Source organism: Nematolebias whitei, chromosome 19, assembly GCF_014905685.2.
Source record: "Nematolebias whitei isolate Nwh7 chromosome 19, NemWhi1, whole genome shotgun sequence".
NCBI lineage: Eukaryota > Metazoa > Chordata > Actinopteri > Cyprinodontiformes > Rivulidae > Nematolebias > Nematolebias whitei.
In genome coordinates, this window is record NC_056516.1 from 4,892,665 (window position 1) to 4,904,111 (window position 11,447).

General features: G+C 43.9%; 1 protein-coding gene across 1 annotated transcript in view; it reads left to right on the forward strand.

Annotated features, from left to right (window-relative positions):
* zgc:158659 (uncharacterized protein LOC791141 homolog) overlaps positions 1-11,447 on the forward strand; it is a 204,155-nt gene that overhangs the window by 100,926 nt on the left and 91,782 nt on the right. Inside the window, exons 16-19 of the mRNA XM_037693145.1 lie at positions 2,134-2,215; positions 2,311-2,475; positions 2,561-2,664; positions 2,786-2,885. Coding sequence (XP_037549073.1) covers positions 2,134-2,215; positions 2,311-2,475; positions 2,561-2,664; positions 2,786-2,885 — 451 coding nt within the window. The remainder of the gene's footprint in view (positions 1-2,133; positions 2,216-2,310; positions 2,476-2,560; positions 2,665-2,785; positions 2,886-11,447) is intronic.

Genomic DNA, 11,447 nt, shown 5'->3' on the forward strand with positions numbered 1-11,447 from the left:
GATGGATGGATGGATGGATGGATGGATGGATGGATGGATGGATGGATTGTCCTTAGTTGGACAACAGAGAACTGAAGCCTTCAGGTGCTTCAAACGGTGCCACAAGACTGGAGCAGGAGCGGAGGAGTTCAGCTCAGAACCATGAAGTGAGGGGAGGTGGAGGGGGGTTCAGTGCTGCTGCACACAACCTGCTGTTCTTCTCGAAAATAGTGATTTAATGAAGTGTTTAAAAATGTAGGTAAATGTTGATATATAATAACCTGTTAATATAGGTTAAAACTCCCGTTTCAGAAAAAAAAAAAGAAAGATGACCTGACTGAAAATTGTTGGATTGTATACTTGGCTTATTGAGCATGGACTGTTTTGGTTTTGAACCAGTTTGACATGACTGTTGACGAGGAAGAGGGCTGGCTCCAGAGGAGGGGGCGTGCCAAAGACACCATCTTAGCACCAACATAACTGGTTTGTTCCACTTTGGAGTAAGCTGTTGGGGGAATAATCAGTTCTATTTTGTATAGGCTTCGCCCTTTAAGACTTTCGCTAGTGGGTTTATCCCTAAGGCGCTCAGCGCTGCACTGAAAAAACTTTAGTCCATGCCCACCTGCTGTGTGTGGGCCTCAACCCCGGTCCGTTGTTCCTATTCACAGCAGCAGGTCTGTTATCTCAGCCTTTTTCCTCACCAGAAATTTTCTCCGGTGTGCTCCTTCGCATGGAGCATGCAATTACGCAGTGCGTAATTACGCACACAGAAGGCTGAGTGATGAATTGTTTTTTTGTGGAAGCAGGTGCTTCATCTTGTGTCTGAATGGACTCAATGAGGCATAGACTACATCCTGCTTCGCCTTTAACCCACTAACGAAAGTTTTAAAGGGCGAAGCCTATATGAAATAGAACGTTGGTTACGTACTGTAACCCCAGATTCTATGAGTATAGGCGTAGCCCTTTAAGCTCTGGGCCTCACTGGTTCCTAAATGGCTGAAGAAAAAAGCTATATTGGGAGCCGATTACCCAGTCTCACCGTAATTTATACGGACCGGGGTTGAGGTCCACACACAGCAGGCGGGCGTGGACTAAAGTTTTTTCAGTGCAGCGCTGAGCGCCTTAGGGATAAACCCACTAGCAAAAGTCTTAAAGGGATACGCCTATACTCATAGAATTTGGGGTTACAGTACGTAACCAACATTTTGTGTTGTGTATTTCCTTGACTGATGAAGCCTTCTGGATGGAAGGTGAAACGTTTCAGCACAAAAAAAGAAACTGTCCAGGTGACCTGACTGAAAATTGTTGGACTGTTAAAATAGGCTACACCAGAATGCAGTAAATGGTATTTCTGTTATTCAAAATTTTCTGTGAGAGGACCCACGGAACACCCCCCCACCCCTCCGCCTGCCCGCTGTTCTGGCATCAATCAGTTTACAAATTAAGCCCAGCTTAAATGTATTGTTTGAGGTGGCTCTTGGGATAGTTGAAGATTATTTTATGGTGGCCATGGCCACCATTGGCCACCCACTGGCTCCACCATTGTTTCTGGTGGTGGACAAAAATGTCTCCCTCCACTCTCCGTCACTCTGCTTTGCCTCGGACAAGAAAAATAAACCCTCCTCTGTTCTTCGCCACAGTGTAACTCCTACCCACTTGATTATCTTTGACCAAAAACATTAAGGTTTACTTACATTCCCTGTTCAATTCCAGTCCAGAAAAACATTCATCTTCAAAACTGCAAACATTTGTTAGTCAAATCCCTCATTGGTGGGGGACCTGAGCGTATTGCTTATCAGCCTTGATCTGACTTGTTCCAACTTTTTGTGGGTTTTGTATAGAAATTGCTGCATCTTGAAATCAAACTGTGGATAAATATTGAATTGAATGTAATTCATATCTTACACTTTTTTCTTGGAAAATAAAACTCACCAAAATGAACTCAATTCTGTTTTGTTTTGGTCTTGTTCTGGGGAGGGGCATCTATTTGTAGCTGTGTTTTTACTTGTGTCTCTGACTTTATTCTTTGACTCTACCTGTACATTTGTATCTGTCTGTCACTTACTTACTGTATGTCTGCCTGTCCTTCTCACCCTGTATGTCTCTCTCTGCTCATCTCTACCTGTCTGTCTGTACCTGCCCGTCTCCCTGCAGACATTACTGTATAAACATGCCAGAGTCTCTTCCTAAGCTGCTTCTTTCAGTCAAATGGAACTCCAGAGACGAGGTATCACAGGTAGAAAGTCATTATCACAGTATGGATGATTTCTCTAACACTTTTAGTTCGACTTGTGTATCACCTGTGTCCTCCTCCTTTTCTTCTTCCTTCAGATGTACTGTTTGTTGAAGGAGTGGCCTCTGATGGAACCAGAGTTGGCTCTGGAGCTCCTGGACTGTAATTTTCCTGATCCGATGGTCAGAGAGTTTGCTCTGCGCTGCTTGGTGCAGGGCCTGACAGATGACAAGCTGTCCCAGTACCTGCTGCAACTCGTACAGGTGTGTCCACATATTTTCTCCCATCTTCAGTTTTTATATGATTGTGTGTATGCTAATATATAATGTAATGTGTGTGTCTCTGCAGGTTTTAAAGTATGAGATGTACCTGGACAATCCTCTGGCTCGATTCCTCATTAAGAAAGCACTGACCAACCAGAGGATAGGACACTTCTTCTTTTGGCACCTGAAGTCAGTGTAAACTTCCTTTTATTAAAAAACAGACCACTATATGAAAAATATTGTTTATATTACCTGTTTGGCACACCTGCCCACAAGTTGATATGTGATTTGACTGAATGTGTTTTTACAGGTCAGAGATGCACAATAACACTATTTCCAGGCGATTTGGTTTGCTGCTGGAAGCTTTCTGCAGAGCCTGTGGCATGTACCTGAAACACCTGAACAGACAGGTGAGTACTCAGGTGCCTAAACACAGTTATGCTCTGGACTCTGCAGAGAGGAATATATCTAACATATTGGTTTTATTTAGGAGGTATTTTTCAGCTAACCCTAGAAATGAGAAATTGTGGTTTTATGCGCCATGAAACTGGTTAGCAAAAATAGAAAGATAAAAACAGGTAAAAGAAGGATGCTCCCTCAGGGTCAGGAATGAGGTTTTGCCTCAGGCAAAGTTCAAGTTTCTGAGAGTTTTGTTTGTAGTAATGATGACATCAATTTGTTGGAGTGAAGAAGATTTTTTAAAGGACATTGGTTGAGAGATATCCCACTGACATGTGGTTTCTAATCCAAAAACCCAACCTGCTTCAGAGCAGGTTAGGTTTCTAGCATATGATCCAAGATGGTCTAGGTTTCTAGTGTGCTCTTCCTCTTGTTCCTCTTTTAAAACAAATAATGGATATCCCACTTCCTTGCCAAAGTTCTCACTCTGTCTCAGACTCTGTTTGTTTTATCTCTGCCTGTTCTGTCTGAAAAGGTTCTGATTACAAGACTTAGTCCTTTTCTGGCTTTTTGTGGCTCCATTCTTCACCTTAAAGAGAAGCAGCAGCATTACGTTCAAAAATTGCCTCATTGTTTTGACTCAAACACACTAAAACTGACTAAACACACTAAGTTACACCCTAACTACAAAATCCAAACACACAAAATATAAATCTCATTACTCACTCCCACTCTTGCTGTGTCTCTATTGCCACCAAACTTCCTTCAACTTCAACATCCTTTTCTTCTTCTTCCTGTAGATATTTTGGTGCTTGACAAATAACTTCCATCAGAACAGAGGTGGAGGGGTTGTTTGTTCGACAGGGATAGAGGTGTTTTCTCCAATGAGACTACTCGTTTTTGCAGCTACCTCCAGCCTTGTCCAATAGAAATCTGGTGGTCTTGCATGATTGGATCCCTGGCTTGATGACACACCATATATGAAAGCGAAGGGGCTGTTTTCGAAACCACGACTGAAACAGCTTGACATTGTCACAAAAACCACGTTTTTTAAACCTTCTTCTTCTTTCAGCTTTTCTTTCTTGAGGGGTCGCCACAATGAGTCATCCTCCTCCATCTCACTCTGTCCTCTGCATCCTCTGTCCTCAGTCCAACTACCTCCATGTCCTCTCTAACTGCATCCATATATCTCCTCTTTGGTCTTCCTCTTTGTCTTTTTCCCAGCAGTCACATTTCTAACATCCTTCTACCAATGTACCCACTGTCCCTCCTCTGGACATGTCCAAACCATCTCTATCTCCCAGTTGTTCAACCTGTGCTGTACCTCTTATGTTCTCATTCCTAATCTGCTTTGCCTAATCTGCTCCTTCTGCTTTGTCTTAGCTACCTCCCTCTTTGCTCTACATATCATCTCATTATATTCCTGTCTCCTATCTTCAGTCCTCTCACTGTCATATTTCTTCTTGGCTAATCTCTTTCTTTGAACGGCATCCTGCACTTCACTATTCCAACACCAGGTTTCCTTATCATCCATTCTCTGTCCAGATGACAAACCAAGTACCTTCTTACCTGTCTCTCTAATTACTGTTGCTGTAGTAACTCCACTATTTGGCCTTCTCTGATTTTACTCTTTTTCTCTTCTTCACAACAACAGTCATTCTACACACAACCATCTGATGCTGTCTGGCCACACTCTCCCCTGCCACAACCTTACAGTCTCCAATCTTCCCCAGGTTTCCTCTTCTACACAGAATGTAGTCGACCTGTGTACTCCTTCCTCCACTCTTATAGGTCACTCTATGTTCCTCCCTCTTTTGGAAATAAGTGTTGACTACAGCCTTTTCCATTCTCTTGGCAAAATCCACCACCGTCTGTCCTTCCTCGTTTCGTTCCTTGACACCAGACCTACCTACCACTTCCTCATCCCCTCTTCTTCCTTCACCAACATGTCCATTCAGGTCTGCTCTGATCACCACTCTCTCCTCCCTGGGAATGAACTCTCTATCACTTAATCCAGATCCTTCCAAAATGTGTCTTTCTCCTCCACATCACATCCAACCTGTGGAGCATAACCACTGATGATGTTTAGCATCAGACCTTCTACTTCTACCTTTAGGCACATCACCCTATCTGACACTCTTTTCACCTCTACTACATACTTTGCCAACTCCTCCTTCAGGACCACCCCTACTCCATTTCTCTTTCTATCCACACCATGGTAAAACAGTTTAAACCCTGCTCCAATACTGCGAGCCTTGCTGCCCTTCCACTTGGTCTCTTGGACACTTAAAACGACGACATACGACTAAACATGCCGTCACTGGTCAGGTTGAAACTTTACTCCATGAACCACACAGTTTTATTTATTTTCCTGTTTAATCTCTTAAAAGATTAAACAGATAAAAGCTAAAAGTAGGGAGGCGTCCAGGGAATGTGCAGAAGGGGACGCTGGCGCTGTATGTTCGCCGCTTCTCCGCGCTAAAAAGTCCTTATACTGTTGCTATATTCGTGGACATTTATCTGGACTTATTTTGTTTAGTGATTTGTCAAACAGTAATTATACAGACAGCATAATTAGCACTCCCTAACCGGAATTTGGGACTATTGCTGTCAACCTACAACTCCAGCACGGCAGCTCGGACTTTGCTTGAAGAACTAGCAGCTATTATTGTTGCGCTTACCTGTTTACTCTCGGCAAGCTGGGTCTGACTCCATCCCTTCCATCTAGTCTACTGGTCCTGCCGCACATCGATTACATCATCAGAACGTTACATCTGTAGTCCCTGATATTGCTGAAAGAACACAGCGCATGAAGTGGCAAGGAAAACGTGGAGTGGACTTCAGTCTGCTTTAACCTCTTCAAAAGGCTTCTACTCCAACCAGTATTAAAAAAGAACTTTTCAATGCTCAATCACTGACCAATAAATCACGTCTTATTCATGATCATATTCTGGAGAAGAACTTGGATCTCATGTTTCTTATTGAAACATGGCATCAACCAGATGTGTACAGTTCTCTGAATGAAGCCTGTCCCTCTGGATACAGTTACCTGCAGAGAGCCCGCTGCACTGGCCGTGGTGGTGGTCTGGCTGTAATTTACCGCAGTAATTTAAAATGATTCCACCTGGCTTCTCAGGACTTTTCTTCTTTTGAATGTTTGGCCTTCAACCTCAAAGCCCCCCTCCTGATGAATGTTATATTGATTTATCCACCTCCCAAACCACATGTGTCATTTAACTAAGAAATGCATGAATTCCTCACTTTTTTCTGCGCCTCTCCTGTTAAAAATATTATTCTTGGAGATTTAAATATCCACATTGATAATTCCTCTTCCCCTCTGGCAGCAGATTTTGTCTCTTTTGGACTCTCTCAGTCTCATTCAATATGTTGACGCCCCTACGCACAACAGGGGGCATACTCTGGATTTGGTGATTACAGACACTGTGCCTATCAATAACTTATCTGTATATGACCTGGGTGTCTCGGACCACAGTGTCATCTCCCTGGAAGTGCCTTCAACTTGGTCTGCTCCAAATCCTAATCCTAATGACTTATCCAGTTCTGTGACTTTAAAAACATTTCTCCTGAGGTTCTGTCCTCTGATCTCCACTCCCTGACTGCTGTCAATCATTCATCTGCAAATGACTCTGTGGATTACTATAACCAATCTCTCCAGGAGCTTCTGGACCTCCATGCTCCCTTTAAAGCAAGGCTGGTGTTTTTCTCCCGTTCAGCCCCTTGGTACACTGGTGAGCTGCGCAAGATGAAAGCAGCTGTTCGTGCTATTGAGAGACGTGTAAAATCATCTGGTCTCTCTGTACATAAGCAGGCATATAAAGAACATCAGAAAGCCTATGCATTTTCTCTAAAGAAGCACAGTCCAAATATTATCCCAACATCATCAACAACTGCCCTGTAAACTCTAAACAACTCTTCTCCACAATAAATCATCTCCTTAATCCCATTAAACAATCTCATGAGGACTCTGTTCAAAAATGCAACCTGTTCCTTTCATTTTTTTTAAAACAAAGTTAACTCTATTAGATCTCAGCTCCATAGCCTCCCTGATCTTCATATGCCATCTACTCGTCTGCATTCTGGGTCCCTGAGCTGCTTTGATGAGGTTGTTCAGAGTGAAGTGGAGACCATCATCAAGAAAATGAAGCCTTCATCCTGCGCCCTGGACTCCTTCCCCTCGTCTCTCATAAAATCCAATCTCCAATAAGCCCATTAATCACATAAATAATAAATAAGTCACTACAATCTGGTCATGTTCCACTGCCTCTTAAAACTGCCATCATTAGGCCTCTTCTGAAAAATCTAAATTTGGATCCAGACATTCTTTCTAATTACCGCCCAATTTCTCACCTCCCATTTCTGTCAAAAGTGCTGGAAAAAGCAGTTGCTGCTCAGCTGCAGATCCACCTACAACAACACTCCCTGTATGAAAAGTTTCAGTCTGGCTTCCGTGCAGCTCACAGTACTGAGACCGCACTGATGAGAGTTATCAATGACGTCCTCATGGCTGCTGACACTGGTTCTCCCTTCCTCCTTGTTCTCCTTGATCTCACTGCAGCTTTTGACACTGTAGTGTCATGATCAGCGGCCCCTGCTGGCCCCTCATCTGCTCACTTCCCTACCCCTTCATGACATGCCATGTTTTCTGCCCTCTTGGTCATAGTTTCTGTTCATGTTTATTATTCTCATCTCCTGTCAACCTGCACCTCTGCCTGCTCACTTCACCACACCACCTCAGCCTATCACAGCAATCAGCCCTGATTCCACTCACCTGTTCAGCTCATCTAGTTCACCTGCTCTGCACCCTTTATAAGATCCATTCTCCCTCTCCACCGGTGCGAGATTATTACACCTTCCATGGTCCCTGATTTTCAAGCCTTCACAGTTTCATGCCTAGACCTCAGGCCTTGCTCTCTGGATTATTGACCTCACGCCTGCCTTCTGGATTTCCTGTTTTTTGCCTGCTCCTCATCTGGTTCTGTTCTGCCTCTCTGACCACGGTAACGACCTCTTCTTCAGTCTATGACCTCGACTCACGGATTACCCTTTTGGATTGCCCTTTGGACCACAAACTTTTATTGCCCCACTGTTCATAGCATTAAAGGCCTCCCTCTGCAGCTGCCAGCAGCCTTATTAATAAAAGCTGTTAATTTTTGCACTCCTGTGTCTGGCTTATTTTGAATCCAAAACCCTGGTTTGTGACACTGTGGACCATAGTATCCTCCTTCACCGTCTTCATGTGGAGGTCGGTCTATGTGACACTGTCCTGGACTGCTTTAAATCTTTCCTCCCCAATAGGCTGGAATGTGTTAGTCTTGGCAATGCCAAGTCCCAGACTGTCTGTGTCTCCTGTGGTGTCCCTCAAGGGTCAGTTCTGGGGCCCCTGCTATTTACATGCTGCCATTTAGGTCAAATTATTAATCAGTACAACATTTCTTTTCACTGTTATGCCAATGATAGACAGCTTTACATCAGGAATGGAGCATCACCATCTCCATCTTCACTCATTGCCCTCTCTACAAGCCTGGAGGAGATAAGGGCATGGATGAATCTGAACTTTCTTCAGTTAAACTGCTCCAAAACTGAGATCATACTGATTGGCACCCCTCACCAGGTTCAAACATCAACTATAACAACTATTTCCTTTTCTGGACAAGACATCCCTATTAGGTATTTTCTGTTTAACCTTTAAAAATAATAATTTCACACAACACGGCGAGGAGAGTTTTTAGCGCTCAATACCTTTGCAAAGCGAGGGTCACTGCATTTAGGGTGAACTCTGTCGTTTTGCTGGATGAGTCTGGTATTTATTAGAAGTGGGGCATGAAAACAGGTCAAGTTTACTTGAACAAAAATCTTATCAGGATGACGGTCAGAACATTTCAGAAGATTTAGCTTGTACAGATAGTTTCTTGATAAAACGTTCACTTGATGTAAAAGTAGAACTTTCCAGAACTTACACACAGCAACAACAAGATTAAATCCTAAGAAATTAACTTTTTGTTCAGTACATGTGAAAACAGATATTATATAACGAGATAGAAACTATTTTAAAATGATAAAATAGAACAACTCTAACATTCCCTCCTGTTTATAATTTCAAACTAAAAAAATCATAAAAGAAAAAACAAAAAAGTTGAGCTCTTTATGAACTCGTAAAAACAACAAAAACAATTATTTATTTTTTTTATACTGGTGGGGGGCAGCACGGTGACACAACTGGTAGAGCTGCTGCCTCTCAGTGAGCAGGTCCTTGGTTCAAACCCCGGTCCAGGGGCCTTTCTGGGTGGAGTTTGCATGTTCTCTCCGTGCATGCGTGGGTTTTCTCCGGGTGCTCCGGTTTCCTCTTACAGACCAAAAACATGCATGTTAGGCTGATTGGTAACTCTAAAATTGTCCCTAGGTGTGAATAAGAGAGTGAATGGTTGTTTGTCTCGTTTGTCTCTATGTGACCCTGTGATGGACTTGCGACCCGTCCAGGGTGTACTCGCCCCTCGCACAGTGATTGCTGGACATGGGCACCAGCGACCCCCGTGACCCAAAATGGAATAAGCGGGTAAAGATAATGGATGGATGGATGGATACTGGTGGGGCTGGAAAGAGAACAGGCATATCATTTTTGTTGCACATTTTCAGTCATCATCTTGGGCCATCTTAGCTAGATGCAAATTTATGAGGATACCTGAAAAAACTTTCATCATGTGTTTCAGAAGAGGTGCAATACAGGGTCCGGAGGTGAACCATTCTCAGAGGGAGTTGTGTATCCCTCTTGAGTCTGCAGCTTGAAAGGTTCTTTAGGGAGGCCATGGCATCTCGGCGTGGGTGTCATTTTCACCCGGGATATAAATGTATCATTTACTCCTGGCGAGAGCCTACGTATCCCCTTGAGCTGCAGTTAGTAAATCCAACACCATCCGGTTTTGTAGCACCATCGGCTTCAGCGCGGCGTTTTCTTCATTTTGTCCAAGCGGTGGGGCAAAGTTCATGAGAGGGAGAGTTGGTTGTCGCCGCTGTGGTGGATGAGAATTGTACCGTCCGATACCCAGACTGGGGCACAGATGCCGGTCCAGTGGTGAGGCAAGAAGGGGTACAGACAGCGACCACACAGCCACATGACATCAACGAGAGTCACTGTTGACACGCTGGAGTTTCTGGACTGTAGGGCTGTGTACCTGAGAAAGTCTATGATGACGTCACAGCCTGTGATGTTTCCCAGGAAAAACCCTGGAGTTGTTATGGTCGTCATAGTGATATTACCGGTCGCACTGTTGACAGTGAAGTACGTTATGTTTGAAGAAGGGGCGTAGCACAGCATATACCTTTGATCTGGTGGTGTGCTGGTCCAGTAGGTGGGCGGCGTTATCTGGTTTCTAGTTCAGGCTCTGCAGAGTTGTGTTTTGGCATGGTGGAACAAGCATAACAGTCTTCCTTGGTGTGACTGCCCTTCAGGTGTTGCAGATAAGCCTTCCATAGGTTCCCATCACCATCATGGTCAGGAGTGAGGTTCTGCAGCCAGTCTGCCATGTCATCATGAAGGCTTCTGGAGATGTCGAGATAACATGCTACAGTCACAACACAGCAGAGAATCTAACTTGCATGCGGACTCCGCATCGCTGCTAAGAACTCAGAGTCACCAGACCTGTAGGTCCTAAAAGGGTAGGGATCGTTGGTTGCTTCACAGACGTTGAGATGACTGTCCACTATAAGGACAACCCTCTTTGTAGTCTGACTCCCCCTCTACCCAGGTGACCTTAAGGGTCCAGCACCCTCTGAGCCTTACAGTGACCGAGATGAAATCCAGCTGGGTCGTTCAGGGATCTTTTACTGCATTAGGCGTGGTCAGCAGTACTTGGAACGGTCCTTCCCAGCGGGGGACGGTCCCAGTTCTTTCTTTTGATCACCTTTATGAAGACCCAATCTCCTGGCTGGATTTGTGATGTTTTCTGTGGAAAGAGGAAATCAGGAGACAGTAAAATTGCTTCTCTCTTTTGCAGTGTTACTGGTCTGCCAGTAGAGGTCAGCAGTGTATTGGCTGTCTGTGTACACTTCTGCCAATTGCTAAAATTTCAGTTGCCTGTACAGTGTTGTGGCTCGTAGGCCACTAATGGTGTTCAAACAGCTGATACAGTCCACCTTAGTTCAAAAGATTTATTGGACAACAGATTACAAGTATTCAGAGTTCATAAAATCAACAAATCTGTATGCATACAGGAGCATTTACCAAAACCAACCTGATCTGACGCTTCTCCAGCAAATGCTACCCGTATTTTCTGGTGGCTGTGTTTTATCACCGATTTGGACACTTCGGGCTCTCTGATCGGTTTAACCGAAAAGGTTGCCATGGTTACTCTGCTCTGGCCCGGAACTCTTCACATTCTTGAGATAAGATAAGGTACTATTATGACCTACACGAAATCGGCTCTTTGTTTTAGCCGTTTCAGTGTAACCTAATTATACCTTAGTGATACCAAATGATTCTGTTCTAAAGTTAGTTTCTTTCTAGGAATAATTAATAACTATTAATTATTAACTAACTCATCTCTGTGTGGTTTTAA